We start from the raw sequence: 20234 nt of genomic DNA, 5'->3' as shown, positions 1-20234 counted from the left end.
AATACATGTTGGCTTCCAAATACTGTTTCTGAGATTCCTTGTTTGAGACAATGTAGGTTTCAGAAGACAGCTAAAGAAAAAGAAAACCAAATGGAAGGAGAAAAGCCAAAAAGAGGTGCTTGATAAATTGTGTGAACTTCCTAAAAAGATTTCAAGACATCTTGTTTGTTTGTGTATATATGTGTGTGCATATGAATGTATGTACTCTTGGATCAATGGTTTCTTGGCAATAAAACATATAACTTTAAGAACACATAATGTTTCAAAATCACCAGTAAAAAATTAAACATTTAAAAATCCCTCACTGTCAGCTCTATTTTCTGTAATCAAATATTTTTTCCCCTTTACACCCTGAATTTTTATTCTTCAGACCCACTTGCCTGTTTCCCAAAAGCTAGAATGAAGCAATTTATGAACAACTATATAAAAGGATTGATTTATAGTTGATTTTAAAAATTGGAATAGTCTTTCAAGTTAACTGGCCTGACCAATCTTAAAACATTAATCTATCTACTTGGTGTTTATAAATGGTAACATACAATAAGGATATCCCATTTATGCATTACTTTTCATTGTCAGAGACTTCAGATCTTTGTCACTCCTCCACCAGTTCCCAAATTCCCAGACAGTACTATTAAGGTACTATCAATCAGTGTTAACATTTTCCCCTCTTAAGGGTTGTCCATTAAAATACATTTATGTATTCCTAACAGAAAATGTAAAGAGCACATGCAAACTTCAAGCTCTATCTCAGCTATTATTCCTTTTACTCCTCTTCTTGTGTCCACTGTAGGAAGGCTTTTCATCATAGTTTGTAATATTATATACTTTTTTTTTCCAGGGCAATGAGGGTTAAGTGACTTGCCCAGGGTCACACAGCTAGTAAGTGCCAAGTGTCTGAGGCCAGATTTGAACTCAGGTACTCCTAAATCCAGGGCCAGTGCTTTATCCACTGTGCCACCTAGCTGCCCCCTATATACTTTTATTATAACATATATTGAAGAAGTTTTTTTTAAATTTATAACACTGAAAGTGGAAAACACGATTATATTTTATTTTAAAATTATTTTTCACATTTCAATATTTATTTTAAGATTGAAATATCAAAATAAGTCAATATTGATTCATTTCTAGAATGGAACAAGGTAATGGAAAGTTGTAAAAGAAAAGGTATTGAGGAAACAACAATTATATTGATAGTAAATTGAGTGAAATTTGGATACAAAGAAAACAATATTTTTTAAAAAGCTGATAATCATTAAGTGAAATATAATTCTTAACAAAATTATGTACTTCTTTCCCTAAATAACTGGGGGGGGGGTGACAGTCAGGCATCCTGCTGTTAAAATAACAAAAGAGAAAGATGCAGTGTAGTGTGGTGGAAGGTGCACTGAACTCAGAGTCTCTGGATCTCAGTTAAAATCCAGACTGCAATTTACAGCCTATATGATAGTGGACAAATCACTTAACAGTTTCCTCATTTGGAAAATGAGAGGGTTAAACAAGATCCTTCCTAAATAGCTATGTATATAAAAGACAAGAAAAAGCTAGTATTTAATAAATAAAATTTAATTTACTAGGCTATGGTAGATTTAACATGCAGTGAATTCATTTGACTGGATGTCACAAAATGGCAGTTGGTGAACATATGGAATGATGTAACATAATGCACAAAATTTTTATTTAAAGAACTGTTCATATTTTCTAAATTTAAAGCACACACATATACCTACAAAATCTGTTTTAAATGTTACAAATATTTTCTTCCATGGTTTTAGGATTGCTATTTGTTAGTACCCAACTCTCAAAGTCCACAGGACATGATCTAGAATCATGTTCAATGCTTCCCGATCATGTAAAAGAAGGTGCCAACAAGATCAGTTTGGCTCTAAATAGGGTCTACAGCATGCCATTGTATACTGTAAAAGGAGTATGTTGATTCTAGGTCAATAAACATTATGTATATGGCACACAAGGAATCTTGCTCCTTTGGGATTTTAGATCTTATTACCCATCTGCATCTGCCCTTGCTATGAGACCTTATGCTCTTCTGTTGTATTGTTTTACTATCATTCCTGTGCTGCATTGGTGCATATAATATGTATGCTGGTTGTAGTATATCAACAAATGCGCAAGTAGAACCTTTAAGAGAGGAATAATAATAAACGTTTCTATAGAATGTTAATGTCTCCAGAGAATACTCCTCACATGGACTCTGTGAGGTAGGGAGTAGAAATATTAATAATCCTGTTTTACAGAAGTAATTCCTCTCTGAGGGATTGCTGATGGTCCTATAGCTAAGACATGCCAGAGCAGGGGCAGCTAGGTGGCGCAGTGGATAGAGCACCGGCCCTGGAGTTAGGAGTACCTGAGTTCAAATCCGGCCTCAGACACTTAACACTTACTAGCTGTGTGACCCTGGGCAACTCACTTAACCCCAATTGCCTCACTAAAAAAAAAAAGAAAAAAAAAAGAAAGAAATGCAGAGCCAAGATAGGAAACTCGATCTCCCAATTCTAAGTCCTTTGCATTCTCTACTATACTCTCTGAATCAATAAGCTTCAAATTTGTATAAGGCTTGGTTTCTGGTTGGGGAGAAACAGGAAGGAAGAGTCAAGGAACTTATGGTTCTCTGATAATAGCACAGAGAGGAGTCATTATATTTTAAAGATCATTTGAGTTATCCAATTTCACTAAATACAGATGTCATGAGAATTGAGGTACCCCTTTTGTGGCAAATACTTCTCTGGCGAAGGTCATTCACTATTAGTAAAGGGGCTACCTGCCCCCAAATAATATGGGGGTCACATAGTCAGCATCTTGTTCATAGAAGGCACTCTGTACATTATTGACAAGTGACATGAGTTATTACAGTACAAATCCAGAAGTAACTTTGTAGCATCTTGACCAACAACTGAAAGTAGTGATATGGGAAAGATTATAACGTTTGTAGGAATACTGCAAGGATGGAAGATTTTTCCCCCCTTCAAAATTGAGGTTTGTTGGTGGAGTTTTCCCCCAGAAACCAATACAAAGGTTGGTCTAGACATGAGAAGAACTTTCTTTTTTTACAAATATAATTGATATTTTCATTATTGACTATACAGTCCATTTCTTTGTTGCCGCAGTTAAGAGAATGCAACTCATTTCAATATTGCACACTGTTAAGGAACGCATATGTTCTGTGATGATTATAAACTAGTTTAAAACCAATGCCACCATTACATAACCACGCAAGGCACTGTCTAAAGAGCTGAGAATACAAAAAAAAAACAAAACAGTATGAACTGTCCAAGAAGTATACATTCTTCAAAGGAGAGCCGTTCTAATTTGACCACAGACACTACACAACTTGTTTTCTACTAGACAAAGCAAAGCGTGAGGAAATAACTATATCACTTGAATAAATAGTTTATTTTTATACCAATAACCTATCTACTTAAGGCAAAGGCAATTTTTCTAGAAGTCTGCCAGAGAGGCCTAAGTTCTCTACAAACTAGTAATAAAAATAATTTGATTTTATATGTATATATGTTGCATATGTAAACATACAGAATGTATGTATAGACATACATATTTCCTATTTTTCCTTATTCTCGTCCAAATTTTATTGCATTTCTTTGACCTGACATTTCTAACATTAAACATATATCATATTTGATCATTTATGTAATTTGCAGTAGCAAAGATAAAGTAGGACATTGATGACTGGGTAATAAGAACAAAAACAAAAATGAAATTAGTTAATTAAAGTTCACCATATACTAAAAGTACAGTAAGTTGGATTAATGAGGTATACATACACACAAACATCTCCCCACAAAGTCCCTGAGGTTTATAATATCTGGGATGTGAGCTAAATAGTTTTCATAACATTTTCTGTATTTGGATAAAGGGAATTAAGAAAACTGGGCACTTCCAGGTTGAAGAAAATATTAATTACATAGGTCAAGAAGTAAGTAACGTCATTCTAAACTAAAATAAATCTTATCTCCTTATTTAATCACTAACATTACCTTGTTGGGTTTGAATCAAGAGCTATGGATTAAAAGGTTACTTCAACACTTATTAGCTTGTGATCATGGCAAATCATCTCGTTTCCTCTACTGCAATATGAGGATAAAAAATGAGTTTGTAGTGTCTATGTTATTAAGAACAAATGAGGTATGATATGAAAATGGGGTTGAAAACTTAAAAGGGAATAGATATATCTATATTTCTCAATGTAACTATATAAATTGTACTATCTTATTTTAATATATGTTGGAAAATTGAGATGCATATTTCAATTTAAGTTTATATATAGTGTTATAATGCACATATGTATATAACATATATATGTGTATGCATGTGCGGGTGTATAAATACACACATACATACATGCATATATAGGTGTATATATAGTTATATTTTAAGTTTCCCACCTGTTTACATACCTTATCTCATTTGAAACCTCATAATAGCCTTGTGAGCACTACAATTATTTTATGCCCCTTTTTACAACAAAGAAAACTGAGGTGATTATACCTTAAGATTGTGTGTGTGTGTGTGTGTGTGTGTGTGTGTGTGTGTGTGTGTGTGTATAAGGTCTCTGATATTCCTCCCAGCTGTAAAACTGGATCCTATGAATGAGGATATCCTAATGATCTACTGAGTCATATTTGATCCCAATCTTTAAACTATACCTCTCACTGGCTAACCAGCCATATGAAACCTGCTTGACTTCCATTTGTTGACTGCTAACAATTATCCCAAAATGACTTAATTGCATTCCAAATGGGACACAAATAAATTAGAAAGGGCCATAGCCTTCATGACACACAGATCCCCTGATGGTCTGTCTGAATTTTTTTTTTTTTGCAGGGCAATGAGGGTTAAATTACTTGCCCAGGGTCACACAGCTAGTAAGTGTTAAGTGTCTGAGGCCGGATTTGAACTCAGATCCTCCTGAATCCAGGGCCAGTGCTCTATCCACTGCACCACCTAGCGGCCCCCTTGGTCTGTTTGAATTTTACAAATTCTTAGTAAGCTTAAACATGTGAGTGGGAGAAAAAAAAAGACTACTCTGCCAATCAATCAACAACCATGTATTAAGCACATACTATATGTCAAGCACTGTGCTAAGTTGGAATTATGAAGAAAGACAAAAACAATGCTTGCTCTCAAGGAGTTCATTGTCCAATGGAGGCAACAGCATGTGGAGTAAGTATATACTATATACATATAATTTCTGTAAACATACAAGTATAACATATATGTAGATGTGTAGACAAAACAGACACATAGATGGGGAGGGGGGGGAGAGAGAGAATGAGAATGAGAATGACTAGTAATCTCTTGGGGGGGTGGGGTGGTGAGGGAATTGGAAATACCTCTGTAGGTGAAATTTGAACTGTCTTGAGGAAGCCAGAAAAGTTATTAGCAATATAAGAGCAGTAAGCAGTTCAGGCATATATACTTTATACAATGCATGTGTGTATGGAAAGTAGTAAGTAAGTAAAATTTTAATAAATAGAAATCATTTTCCAGGTGATTTACATTATCATTTCAGAGAATGACTTATCTTCATGTCCAATTAGTTTCTGATAAGTATAGTTCCTGCTGTTTAACTTTAATGAAACTTTCTGTCAAATATTTGGTGAAATGTCAATGATCTGTAAAACATTTAAGTGTACTTGGAATGCATATTTTTAATGAATTATTTTTTTAAAGCAAAGAATCCTTTTACAATGTGAAGAATAACCTGTATTAAAGCAAAATCCAAAAGTAAGAAAAATCTAATTTTGTAAAATCTTACATTTGGATTTGCTTTAATGTGGGGGGATAAACAGCTCTTCATATGTGACATTTTAGCGCCTTTCCCTACTTAATTTTATTCATCAAAACTGGTGACCTGTTTTCTTATAAAAAGTTATCAGGGAAAGGTTATTGCCAAAAACTTTTTCCTCCAAATATCTTCATATGTAGGATAAAACAGTCATTGGACATAGGGCAATACTGTTGTTATTGTCCTCCATCTCAAAGAGGACCATGACATGGGAGTAATTCCATGACTTGTAGTGAATTGGATTTAAGTGAGGGAGGGCTATACAAAGTCACCAGCCTCACTCTCTTCCTACAGAGCCTCTGGGTCCAGTGCATATCAGGATGGATTAGAGATGTTTGCAGTGGGGAAACTGGCTTTTTGAGCTTAAGTCTAGGTACCTGTAGTAAGAACTACTTTTATTGTCACAGTGTTTTTATTCAAGAACAGAGATCTCTTTAGTCCAGAACACTAAACAATGTGATTTGTACCACTGAGAAGTCAAAAAGAGAAACAGAAAAAGAAAAAATATGGGGCTAATGGGACATGATAGAAAAAGAAGTACAATATACATGATGATCAACAATAATTATATAGAATTGCCTCAACTGTCACAAATGCCATAAGTTATACTTGTCTTCTAGAATAGTCTGTGAGAGCCATGAAGCCCAGTCTTGATCATCTGTGTTCATCAACATAGATTGCACTCTATTTAGAATAAAAAAATGTTCCTGGTGGATATGACTGCAAACTGCATCATACTATTAAATACCAAAACTTAAGTCCATATGGAGAATGGCAAATCATTTCACCTTACTAGGTCCTCTACTGGAAGATTAGACATCTATGTCTCATAGCTCTAAATCTAAAATTCTTTGGCTCTCTGATATGTTACACAGGTATATCCCTTCTCAGGGTTAGGTGTCAGTGGCTTAAGTAAGCAGTTACTAGAGCTGATGGTTGAGGGGGTTAAGGGAATATTTTCCTCCCACAGACTAAGGAGTATTTGGGCTAAGCCCTGCTGAAATAAAGGGATCTAAAGGTTCTGTCCACTTGTTCTTGGCTAGGTGAATATGGCTATATCCAAAATGTCAAGGCTTAAGGCAAAAAATTTTTTTAAAAAAGGAAAAGAGCATGTGACTCTTCAGGACATCTTTGGAAAAAGTTGAAGAAGTCAAAGCCCATATGTGAGTTAGTTATTTATAAAACAGCAGTACTTGTCTCTATCCAAGTTGAAACTGATCTTTGATATAATAATCAAGTAAATGCCTCTATCCCCCTTTCAAAGGATTCTTATAGTGAACAAATATCCATTACAACTTTCACCATTCATGAAAGTCTTATTTGATAGTTTTAGAAAGTTTAGTATTCAAAACAGCAGTAGCTCTCCTCTGATCCGCAACCCACTAAGAATTTATAAAATGAGAATTTCACCTACTTTTTATGTACCCCAGAACGCAAACATATACTACAGTTTCAGCTACAAAGTTAACCTTATATCTGTTGAATGGAAATCATGCTTCAATATAATGTGGCTTTAATTACACTAAGAGAACCACAGCTTTGTGCTTCCTGATGATCAATGGTCCCCCCTACATTCATGTAATTAGAGGCATTTAATTTAAATTTCGCTGACTTTGGTTGAGGAAAAATTGAAATAGATGGCATTTTGGGGAATAAATACACCATGTTTCAAACATTCAACATGAGTCAAATCGAAGTAGCCAAAGACAAGAAAACAAAGAAATGTGTTTTGCGGAGGCTTACAAAGGTACATTAGGGCCCCAGACACATGCTATCTACCACAATGTCATTATCTGAACATGGAATCATCAGACTAGCACATATCAAATCAAATTTTCATAAGGCTCAAAGGACGTGCACCAAAGAACATCCTGTACTGCTGGAACATGAATTTGAATTTTGTGATGAAGGCAGAGAGGTAGAAAAGAGAACAGAAATCCATGATCATTTCACATTCTATCAGTCTAATTTTGCCACACAGTATTATTATTTTTTTAATATCTGCACTCCTCTGATCAAATGTATGCTTTCTGCTATCAAAATTAGACTGGGAAATTATGAGATACACTTTTTATAATTATTTTTACAAATAAAATGGCAGATATTGCTCTTTTTCCACTTTTAAAATTAACAGGAAAAATAATTTAGCAAAATGGTAAAAATAGAATATACTAGCTGTTTAAATTCTGAAGTTAGGGGATGGACAAATACAAAGAAATTTAAATAAATGGCTGACCTTCACCTGGTGACATTTCAAATTTAAATTGAGTATAAATACATAGTTTTTATGAAGGTGCTATTGTGTTATTATGGGCATATTTTAAGCATGTGTACAATGTACCCAAGATTTCATTTGTAAAACCAAAATTATACATTGCCAAACTTTAATAAACGTCGATTCAAATTTTGCCTGAGCCAAGAAGGAAAAATCCTAATGATAGAAGAAATTAATATCTCAATTGTGTGCCTATTTGTGACAAACTGAGACTTTAACTATAATATTCAAGGTTTTTAACTAATGTGAGAATTAGAGTGCTACCAAGCTGTTGAGAAAGACATTGCAGGGAAGCTCTGCCATGAAAAGAAAGCATGTGAGTTAGCATCCGGAAGTGATCTTTCTGGGGTTTCAAAGGTCAGATCAGCACCAGGAAGTGATGTTCTGCTGCCTGTGGGTCCTGTCAATCAGTGTTACCAGCCAATTAGCTTAGAGCTGTGTGTGGACGCCCTGTTTCCTGTTTCACAGGAGGCTCTTGGGAGAAGCCAGCGAAGGAGTGAGGCCTTTTCATTTCAGGACCTCAGCCTGCTGGGAGGGACAGATGCTGGGCTCTCTTAGATAGTTAGATGAAGTTTGCTTTTACTTCTCTCTCTTCACTAACTTCTAATGTACTTTAGTAAATACTTAAAGGCTCAACTCTTGCTAAAGCTTCTAATTTAAGGTGACCCCTCATTATATTTTAGACATCACAGCTAGAATTTTAGACTTTACACTAACTAGTCTAAAATATTCAGCAAGAGTAAAGTTTTGCATTTAGTTCTATGTCACTAAGAAAGTGTCAGCTGTCCAACTCTAGAATTGTCTCTGATAGCTAACAAATCCCTTTTGTTGCTTCTTTGGTTAACACAATTATTTCAAGCTATTAGGTTCATGAAACTAAACACAAAGAATAGCTGCGATTGAGAACCGGGTCCATTGTTAAGACAATAAAACTAATAGAATGCTTTTGTAGGAGGGCATATTAGCCTTTGGGAAGTTCCTGTTAATTAGATAGAAAAAAAGTACCAAGTACTTTTTCCCTAAATTATCCACATTTGTCAAAGGCTTTTATATTATGGATTCACAATTGTTACTAAGAAGACAAAGTATAATTGATGGGGTTACAAATTTATAATCAGATTCGTTATTCATCATGACCAAATATTTAGATGAGATTAAAGAATATAAACTATAAACAATTTTAAACTGTGATTACCAGTATGAGGTGGGGAGGAGAGGAGATTGGTAGATGACATCAATATTAACACAACACATAATTGAATTATCAAACATGCCAACATTTTAAAAATGCTGATGGTAGAAAATAGCATGATGAATTTTTGACAAGTTATGGCATAACCAAAAGATTTCCATCCTTCAGCTCATGTTTCCCCCCTCTTTTAGGCATTAGGGGATCTCTGCTAATTCACGCCTTGGACTTACACCTTCCACAAAATCACTACATATCTATTCCACAGTATAATGAAGAGCTTTGGATGAGAGTCATGATGCTAGATTTGAAGCCCCAATTCTCTACTATGTATTTGATAAATCAGCTATATGTACCTCTGTATGTTGGAGATTAAGGGAGTTGCATTGCCTTCCAGGTCTAAAATCCTAGTATTTTCTACTCTTCTTTCTATAAATCATATTTTTTTCACATTTATAATAATACCTATTTTGACTTGGTTTGAAATAGGACTACTTGCTTCCTGGACCTGTGGGACTTCTGTGTTCTTTAATGCTAGTGATAATTACCTATGACATATAATAAATGCCTGGTTTGTTACACAAAATCACTGTTTACCTAGAACTCAACAGTCCTGTTTGATGAGCTAGGTTTGCTCAATGGGAGTCAGAGAAGAGATTGCATATCTCATACTTTGGCCACTAAATCTCTCTGAAGGGTTTGCTTCCATTTCCAAAAGAAAGTAACACTGATCCTACCAGGAATTTAGAACCGATCACTACATCAAAAAAGAGGAATAGCTATAATGTTTAGAAAGAGCAGGAATAATAAAATCTGTTAGCTTCTGTTAAGAGAAATAGATAAATAATACTTACCAGGCAGACATTAAAAATACATTAGGTTACATACAAATATTACTGGAAAGCAATTATCAAATTAGCAATGTAATAAGAACCCCCCCCCCACCCCGCCTTTCCACCTCTCTCTTTCTTTCCCATAAACTGAGCTAATGATCTGAGGAGGAATAAACACTATTTTAAAAGGTTTCACAAACATTTAAAAGCAATAGTTTCTGTACAACTCTTATGTAATATTTAATGATTACATTTGCATAGACTCATGACCCTAATCAGTCACTTTAATAACACATGAGACGGGAATGCATGAAACTAGGTAATTATTAAGCATGAAAATTTCTAAAAGCTCATGTAATTTGAGGTAAGAGGGAAATGTTGCATTTAAAGGGCTTTTTCTTATTTGCATCAAATGACCTTTGCAAATAAAAAGGAAAGATGGAAAATATTTATATCAATTTAACTCACTCAAAGTTTTTAAAAATTTATTAGCTAGCCTAGATCCCAATTTTTTTCTATTTCTATTTTCCTACGATCAATATACCTTATTCTTAGAGGCTTTAAAAATGTGCTACTGTTTCGATAATCCCATTTAAGTTTGGTATCATCTCTGTACATGTACCTTGTTCCTATCAAGACCTTCCTTTGATAGGTTATTTTGCAAAACACGCATTATTTCTCAAACACACAATTTTTCCTCCCAACCAGATTATATTGTCCCTTGAGGGTTTTTCCTTCTGTGTCACTTCATAGTTACCAGTAGGGAAAGCTGCACATAGTGGGTAGTCACTCAGAAACATTGCTGATTCACCAATTTTTTCATTTAGGGTTGACAAAAGTTTTATGACAAGCTTCCTGCATGCTGTGATGCTCAGCCCACCCAGGAAAATGGTTATTCCAGTTTCTATTTAAAAGCATCCATTTAAAACTTTTCCATTGGATATTGATTCTTGAGAAAGAAGTCACGCCAAAGGCATTTATTAAGGACCTAGTATGTAGAAAGGCCAGAAGACATTTATTTCAGTTTTGTTATATTTTCAACTGCAAATTCTCTGCTTCCTTCCTTTCCTCCCCACCACTGAGAAGGAAAGAAATATGAATCCATAACAATATGTAAAGACATGCAAAATAAGATTTTGGCATTAGTGGCATTCCAATGGGCAAAGAAGCAAGAAAAAGAAATAAATAGTAGAAAATATGCTTCGATTTGCATTCAGAGTCCATCACCCCCTTTCTTAAGGTAGATAGTATATTTCATCATGACTCCTTGGAATTTTGGTAGGTCATTGGTTGATCAGTTACTAGTCTTTCAGAGTTGATTATCTTTATAATATTACTGTCATTGTACATTGTTCTGATTCTACTTAGTTCCCTTGTCATCAGTTCATACAAGTACTTCTAAGATTTTTCGGAAACTGTCCCTTCATCATTTCTTACAGCATAATAATATTCTATCATATCCATATAAAATAACCTTTCAAAGCATTTTCTAATTGATGGCATCCTGAAAGATAGAATTTTGTTACCAGATTTTGAGTACCTTAGATTGTAAGTGTTCATCTTTGTTTTAGAACCTAGCCCTCACAAACATATTGTATGTTGGTTCAGTTCAAGAAGTAATTCAAAAGCAATGGATATGCCAGGACCACATGATTCATTTCGATTAATCTTGTTGCTGAAGATCCTTGTGGTCTCCCCTTTCAAAGTCTCTCTTTAACTCTCCCCCTTCTTCTTGATATATTTCTTTCCTAGTGTTTTTTTTTTACAATACCCCAACAATTTTTACATGATTATTTTAAAGAATACTGGACTGGATTAACTAAAGTAATTAGAATGCAATAGAAATATGATCAGTTTGTGGATAGCTAAAGCAATTCTCCTTGTAGCTCTTTCCCGTATCCTAGTGAATTGAGAGGTATGTAACTTCCTCATCCATGCATTCTCATTGTGTATTGTCTTGAGATATTTTACAATGTTTAAATCATATTAACTTTAGTTTCCCACTTAATGTTACCCTCTTTCTGAACCATTAATAATATATCATTTGATCTATTCTTTGATAGCCTACACAACTAAGCTATTTTTCTTTTAATGTTACCATTTAAGTGATATACAGTTAAACTAAAGATCATTAAATTTATCCTACAGGAAAAATACACCTTGACATTTACTTTGTAATTTATTTAAACTTTGATACAGTGCTATATGAATTGCTATTATATTGGTCATCATATTTCTTAAATGTTTTGAAAGTCAAAACATAATAATCAGTATAGACGAGTGCTAGAAAGTACTTCTTTAAAAAAAAACCCTATATTTTATCTTATCTAAAGAGATCAAATTCTCTTTTGTTCATACAGCATCACTGCAGAATAGCTATAAGGTTTTTCTACTATTCACAAAACATATAGGTCAAAGGATTTGTCCAAGGTCATGCACTAGTCAGAGACAAAGACTGAATTAGAACACAACCCCCCTCAATCTCAATTCATTACTTAATGTTGCCAGTCGCTTTAAAAAATTATTCCAATAAATATCAATAACATGTAAAGTAGTCCATGGGTTTGCACAAAAATTAAGAAAAGAATAAAAAGACTTAGTTCCCTTTGGAGCTTTTTGACAAAAAGAATTTGTCACCATTTTATAATGCTCGGTAAATGTTCCCCTAACCAATAGATTAAATAGTACATTTTTTTCCCTGTTCCTCATCATCTTCAGAAACATTGTGCAAGGGTCCTTTTCATACCATAAGTGAAACATTTGCCAATCTTCTCATAACAAACATTCTGAGGGTCTTTAATTTGTTTTCTTATAATATCAAAACAAGTATTACACAGATTTCATTTCCCTTTGACTTCAGAACTTTAAGATCAGATATACATTAGTTGTAAGAGTGAATTTTTGGACTTACAAACTGAAAAATTTTGCTATCTACTCTTGGGTTAGTTCATAGTAGACAGTTAATAAACATTTTGTTTTGTCCTACCCTTCTTATAAAAGAGTACCTGTATTTACTAAAGAAAGACCTCCAACAAGAACGTTAGGACTATGGTCAGAGATAGTAAGGAGAAAACTTGTTAAGAATTTCATATAAAACAGTATTATGATGTAATTAATGAGATAATAAACTCTTCAAGTTGATAAAAAACCTAATTGAAAAGCTTAACTAATTCAACTTTTATTATAACACAAATTGTCATTTGGTTCTTCCATAGTTGACTTTTGGATAAATTTAATGATTATGAAGTTATATAGAAGACAGATTTCCTCTTGTTTTAAGAAACAGTAAAGAAAATGAATACCTCTGACTTTAGCAAAAAAAAAATACTTCATCTGGAATAACAAAGTTCTAAAGCAAAAATAAATTGTAACTCACAAGTTATGATAGATGCTTACACATTATCCACAGTCAGATCAGTACATCAGTGACTAAATGCTTTGATTTTTTTGGAAACACTGTTGCATGTAATTCCATATTATTGCCTGATAAGTCATTGAGTCATTGTATTTAAATTTAAGACCAATAGTATCTGAACTTGCTAAGCATGGCAAAGACATAGTTACATCAGTGTTTTTTTAAAAGAACAATTTCTAAAGCAACATGGTAATATGAATATGATTTCCTCATTTCCCTTAATTCTCCTCTCATCTCTCTCTCTGCTTTTGCTTAGGAATTAGGTTAGCTAAAAGATATTTGAAGAGTTCTAAGTATAGGTATTACTGATATACGATGTAATATTAAAATTAAAACTTTATGAAAAAACAATTCATTGTCTTCAGTACCCTTCAATTCTTCAAGGTTGTCATAATATCTCATTGCTTTTTCTTGAAAAAAAATATCACCAATATAAATTCCCATTATTTTGTTCTGATTGATTTATTCAGTTCTATATACACTTTTAGTGCAACCTACTTCATAAGATACAAAATTTGCATCTTTCCTAAACTATTTTATTCCACCATTTATCTATACTATTAATTGGAAAGTCTTTTATGCATTAGATCTGTTACTTTCAAATTCCTAGAGAAATGCTTAATTTCACATTTTACATGATACTGCATTTGACTAATGGTAAGTTAGAGCCAAGGAATACTATAAAATATTACTGTCAAAGCTTTTATCTCAGATATGCAAATTGGCTTTAGAAAAATTATTTTAACCTATTACCCTTTATTAATGTGATTCTATATTTATCACTACTAACAGTCATTATCTATTGTTCTATTTATGAACTTAGGTTCAGAGAGAACTCACTTTGCACTTAACACTTTATTTGAAAATGATGTATATCCTTGCAGTGCATATCAATGCTGATTAGCATTAACTTTTTCCAACATGATATATTTCATTTTAAGTGGCATCGCAAATGAAAACATAATCCTGTTAATGAGGATAAAAGAGTGTTTATATTGAGTTCTGTTTCCACGTAGCATAGCTGTTTGAACACCTTTCTGATTTTCCTCATTTCTTTTCCATACAAGGAATTGAATCCATGGATGAAATGTGTGTGTATGTGTGTGTGAGACTCCGTTTTAAGGAACAGTAAAGAAATGAATATCCCTGGCTTCAGCTGAAATATTAAACACATATGTATGTGTAATGTGTATACATACGGATATCCATATGAACATATTGCACATGCACCATTTATGTATATATGTACAGAGGCATATACATGAGCATATATTGATGTTTAGATATGAAGGAAATATTTTTATGAATTTAATAAAATATATTAAAAATTACAAAAATCAAAACACAAAGGAAACTTAGAGGTGAAATTATTGGCATTTTATATAGGCCATATTTTAAAAGTTAGAAAAAATCTTAGGATTAAACACACATTGAAGAAAAGACTTTAAGCCTAGTTTCTCAGAACTAATATGTGGTGTGATAGAGAGCCTGATGTGATGTGAATAATTTCTGAGAAATACAATATAGCAAACAGTCATATAAAATCATGTTAGTTGAAATTTGTTACTTTTTCCCAAGGGTATTAAAAAATTTCACAATCTCCTTGAATAATTTCAAACTTCTAGGGAAATTCTATCCCTCTCATCAAAAAACATAACTATTACATAAAAATATAACCCTTATATCAGATCTTTAAATAATTTCAGAATTTCTGGGAAATTCTTCCCTTTTGCCACCTTCACCCCATCCCCTACATAAACCCACAAGCAACTCTCACATATGAGCATACCCATAACTATCCAGATGCACAAATATATTTCATTTTAAGATAGTTACGAATATTCCTCATTCAACTATCTCTTTTGTGGACATATGGAACTTACTAATGTGTAATATGTCTTAAATCACCAGTGTCACACTATTCTTTATTAATAGACAACTGAAATAATTTCGATGTTTTGTGAAGAGTATAAAATAAACCTAAAGAAATAAATTTGAATCACCACCCAAAATCAAATAAGTAAATTAACACAATTAAATAGATTTTTATTGTATTAATGAAACTTATCATCAGGTGCTGGATTGACCCTTAGGATCCCCATTCTTTTAAACCCTTTCAGTTTCAAGAAAATCATTCCATCTCTTAAGAAACAAGTTTAAGTTAAATATAACTTATTAACAACCATCCTATTGCTCTTTTCATATAGGTTCAAAACAGAAATTTCAAAACAACTCTGATTTGCGCAACATGTCATTGTACTTTAAACAGAATGATTTTTCAACTCTACATTTCAGGAAGGTGAAAAAAACACAGATGTGATTGTTATTGTGCAGAGACCACAGAACCCCTTAATAAACATGTTAACTTTTAGATCTGGTACCATTTTGTTTTTAAAGCTACTAGAGCCAAGATAAGATTTTTTTTCTTACAATACTATTTCTTTTACACCTTCTGCCAGATGTTTGGAGCTAAATTTGCTTACATCAGCCAGACTTTGACAACTTAAATTGTCGCTAGTTTCTAATACATTTTTTTTTTGAGAGTCTCCTTCCCTTAAATACAATTAGGTTGATATTAAAATAAAAATTTGGATTCAAACTCCCAAATTTTAATACATAGTATAAATAGGTCAAGTGGGCATGGTGCCACTCTGCTAAAACAAAGAGATACAGAGTAATGGGATTTTAGGCTTCTTAGCAGAAACAGCAAGATATGTTTTGAAAATGTCATTACTGTAACACAAATCAATATTAAATGCTTTATGCAGGAAGCACACTTCAGAAAATGGCCCTTAAAGCTTTCTGTGATCCAACCTAATTACCAGAGCAGCTCTTACAGTTTGCCTTCCCTCTTCAATTATTTACAGGCAAAAAAGCCAAGTGGGCATCACATTAGCTATATTAAATGTTATGTACTTGTTTCCAACTTACTAATGGTACATAAAAATCACTAAGGTAAATGTGCCTGTAGAAAAGTGTTTCCCCTCCTTTCTTCACCTGAGTGTATTTATTTATTATTCATACAATTAATGTGGGAATAGTACAAAAAACAACCCTCAGGCACCTTATGCTGCATAATTTAAACAGGTGCATTAAACATATATGATATCTAAAAGGTAGTGCATTGATTACTTCACAATATTTCTTTAAACAACTCATATTTACAATATCTCTATCACTCATATTGCCATCTCAAAACACTGAAAACATATTAGTGTAAATCTGAGGGAAAATTAATGATGGATACTAAAACTGCTGCCATCTTGATGCTGTCTGGCTACCGGGGCTAAAATGGACTTTTTTTTGGGGTGTGTGTGTGTGTGTGTGTGTGTGTGTGTGTGTGTGTGTGTGTGCTGGTGAAGGCAGGGTGGGAGAGCAGGTGATTCTCTATTTCTTTAGTTTTTACAGTTATAGTTTGACATGGTCAGATATTCTATGTGCTATGGTTCCTTGTTACCATGGACCACACCTACAATGAAGGAACCTTATCAAACTGGCCAGGGAGGTCCTCTTCTTTATGGGCCAAAAAGTATGTTCTTTCATTGGCCAGAGCCTAAGTATAACCCCCAAATTACAGTTCACACATTGTATACACACCTGATTCATATCTGTTTCTATTATGGATTGTGAAGAGAGATGCTCAAGGCCCTGGTGCACCCTCTTTGCATTTGCCCTTTTACACAATGATGCTGCTAAAGATTTAAGGCCAACATTATTTTTGGACCAAAACCAATTATTTTAAATGAATAGAGAAAATTCAACTTATCTTAAAAATTGAAACCCAAGGTATGCCAAAGAACAAAATTACCCATGTCTCTAGAAAATGAAATTTTTTTAGCTAAGAAGGTCAGCAGTTATCTCTTGTCAAACACCACTTCCAATAAAAAACTGTTTAACCTTTAACAAAGAAGGCTGGTAAAGTGTTGTTATTGTTGTTGCTTTTAACGTCATAAAATTTAAAATGGCAAAATATTTCCCTGGATAGAAATGTCTATCACCCCCTCCTTTGCAAAAGTTACCGGGCACATGTGAGGGGGGCATCAATGAGAGTTGAATGAACTTTGGCCACTTCTCTACCCAAAACTCGAACATAAAAGTGGAAATCAGTAACCAGGTGATGTGCCATAACCACACAAAGATCAGAGGTGAGGGGGAGGGTGCGAAGGTAAGAGAAGAGAAACAGTTCTAAACAGACCTGCCAGAAGTGATTGAGGAAGGGGGCAGTTCGGGGGTGTGTGGGGGGGTGGCCCATGACTCAGGAGGAGGAGAAAAGCTACTTCTCCACGGGTTAAAGCCCAGAAGAATGGGGGTGGTGGGAGAAACCGAAACGAGGGTAAGGTCCCGGGCAGCAAAGGCCCACCTAGCTCACAACAGAGGGAGTTCCCAGCCGTCCATACAACCCCTCCCCTCCTCAGAGGAAGGAAGGGGCTACCGGCTCTTTCCTGTCTGGTCTCTCCCTCTCCCGATTGCTCTCAGAAACCCGATCTTTGCACTCTCTTCTCTGAGAAGCCCTACGCGCTCAATCCCAGCCTGGGCTATAGTTAGCAACATCCAGTCAACTACAACAGCAGAACGGCAGAGCGCGCAGTGCGCTCGGCTCCTCCTCCCCCAACTCCCCCGCTCCCGCCACCCCACCCTAAGACACCAGATCCCCAGGAAGCTCCCCGCTCCCCTCTGAGTCAAGACCCCATCCCCACCCTGCCCTTGGCACCCGCCCCAACTCCCCACCCCTTTCCCATTTACCTTCGCCTGGAGATACTGGGGGTAGTAGTAGGTGGTGTACTGAGGGTACATCTGTTGTTTCCACACTTTGCCCATGAAGCTGGAAATGTATCCTGCGGTGCAGGGACGGGGACACTTTGGGGTTTCCAAGTCTAGGTCTCTCCTGTCTCTCTCCCTTCCTGGTGCGGCTGCTGCTGCTGCTGCTGCTGCCGCCGCCACCGCTGCCTCTGCTCCACCTCCTTCTAATCCTAGACCAAACCTCCTCTTCGTCCTCCTTCCCCACCCAAGCAAAGAGAGAAGAGACTGCAGAACCCAGAGGGCACCTGGGACCGGACTCTCCCAAGGAGTTTCCTCTCTAGTCTCCTCGGATTGCTCGGAGGCCAAAGCAAGGAGCGCTGGCCACTTTGCACTCCAGGAGGACTGCACTGGAGCAGGACTGGAAAAGCGATCGATAAAAGTGTAAAGTGCTGCGGCGGCTGCTAGGGCTGCTGCTGCGGCTGCGGCTGCTGCTGCTGCTGCTGCGGCTGGGGCTGCGGCGGCGGCGGCGGCGGCGGCAGCTGCGCTCGGTGCCAGGCAGCATCTGGGGGGGGGGGAGGAGAGTGGGGGAGCAGGACTGGTGAGTGCAGACGCGTGGGGGAAGGGTAAGGGGCGGGACTTAGTCACTGTCCAAGCCCGGAATGGGCTTGAGGTGTGGGCTTTAGTTTTTGTTTTGTTTTTTATTTTTAATCAGTCCTTACCTACAAAGGGGGAGGGGGGGGAGTGGGGGAAGGAGAATGAACCAAGAAGCTCCGGGCAAAAAAGGATTTCTTTGTGTCAGAAAGGAACCCTACCATCACCACCATTTTTTTGGACATAGATTACGAATTGTAGAGTGGGCACCCAGACCCCTTTCATTAGTTTTATTTTGTCCTTTAAAAGAAAGATTTTTCTTATACTTTTCCCCCCCTAAAGTGATTTAGAAAAAAAATCTTAACAAGGAGAGGAAATGTTTAATGCTTAAGACTAGGACCTGGAAGTCAGTGTCCCTGATTTCCTTTCATTCTAGGCCTTGCCACTGATTTGCTAGATCCGAGGATCACAGGATGACCTTGGGAGGGTTAGTGTCCTTCAGTTTTCCCAGTTGTAAGTGAGATGCAATGATTTCTACTTCACAAGGAGGCAACGTTTACCCAAAGTCTCTCTCTCTCTCTCTCTCTCTCTCTCTCTCTCTCTCTCTCTCTCTCTCTCTCTCTCTCTCTCTCTCTCTCTCTCATACACACACAAACACATTCATACACTCACTCACACACAGCACCTCCTTGATCTTCCCTAAGAGATATGACATACAGAGAAAAGTGTTATTAGAGGACACAATATAGAAATCAAATTTTCTCCGCATATTTCTAATGCTGGCAGGCAGTCTGTCAACTCCCACTCATGAGAAGGGAAACTCCCTTAATCTAAAATATTTTAATACGATTTTGAAAGACATTCCCTGACATGATTTTGCAATGTTTTCTAGTGCCACACAAAATCAATCTCTTTCGCTGACTCTCCCCCATTCTGCCAACCCCCTCCAACTGTCACAGATCTAGACAGCCCTGGACCCACAGTGGTTCAGTTTGTTATGGAACTAGATATAATTTAATGGAATTAATTGGTCCCTGAAGCTGTATGCTGAAATAAAACTTTTATAATCTTTCTCTAAATAAAAAGCATACCAATATATACAAATAGGAATATTTTAGGGAGAAAACACTATAGGATGGTGTATATGAACAGTAACAAAATAGAAAGAAAAGGAATGTATCCGTCAGTTTGGTAGACCACAGCTAAATCTAACTTAAATTTGATGGACAATGGCAACCTTTATGTGTTTATGTGGAACATGCAATTGAAATGTTTGGTAAGTGATTTTGAATAATGAAATGGTGAATTGTTATCAGTGTAAATTATGTCATTCCTAAATGACTAGGGAAAAATATAGGTATACA

The 20234-nt window shown here is 35.5% G+C and overlaps 1 protein-coding gene across 1 annotated transcript in view; it reads right to left on the bottom strand.

Moving 5' to 3' along the window:
- Positions 1-18790, bottom strand: part of RBMS1 (RNA binding motif single stranded interacting protein 1) — a 276072-nt gene extending 257282 nt beyond the window's left edge. The window contains exon 1 of the mRNA XM_043994399.1: positions 18283-18790. Coding sequence (XP_043850334.1) covers positions 18283-18357 — 75 coding nt within the window. The 5' untranslated portion in view covers positions 18358-18790. The remainder of the gene's footprint in view (positions 1-18282) is intronic.
- Between the last annotated feature and the right edge of the window lie 1444 nt (positions 18791-20234).

The sequence above is a fragment of the Dromiciops gliroides genome, chromosome 3, assembly GCF_019393635.1.
Source record: "Dromiciops gliroides isolate mDroGli1 chromosome 3, mDroGli1.pri, whole genome shotgun sequence".
NCBI classification, from domain to species: domain Eukaryota; kingdom Metazoa; phylum Chordata; class Mammalia; order Microbiotheria; family Microbiotheriidae; genus Dromiciops; species Dromiciops gliroides.
This window is presented reverse-complemented; position numbering and strand designations above follow the sequence as displayed.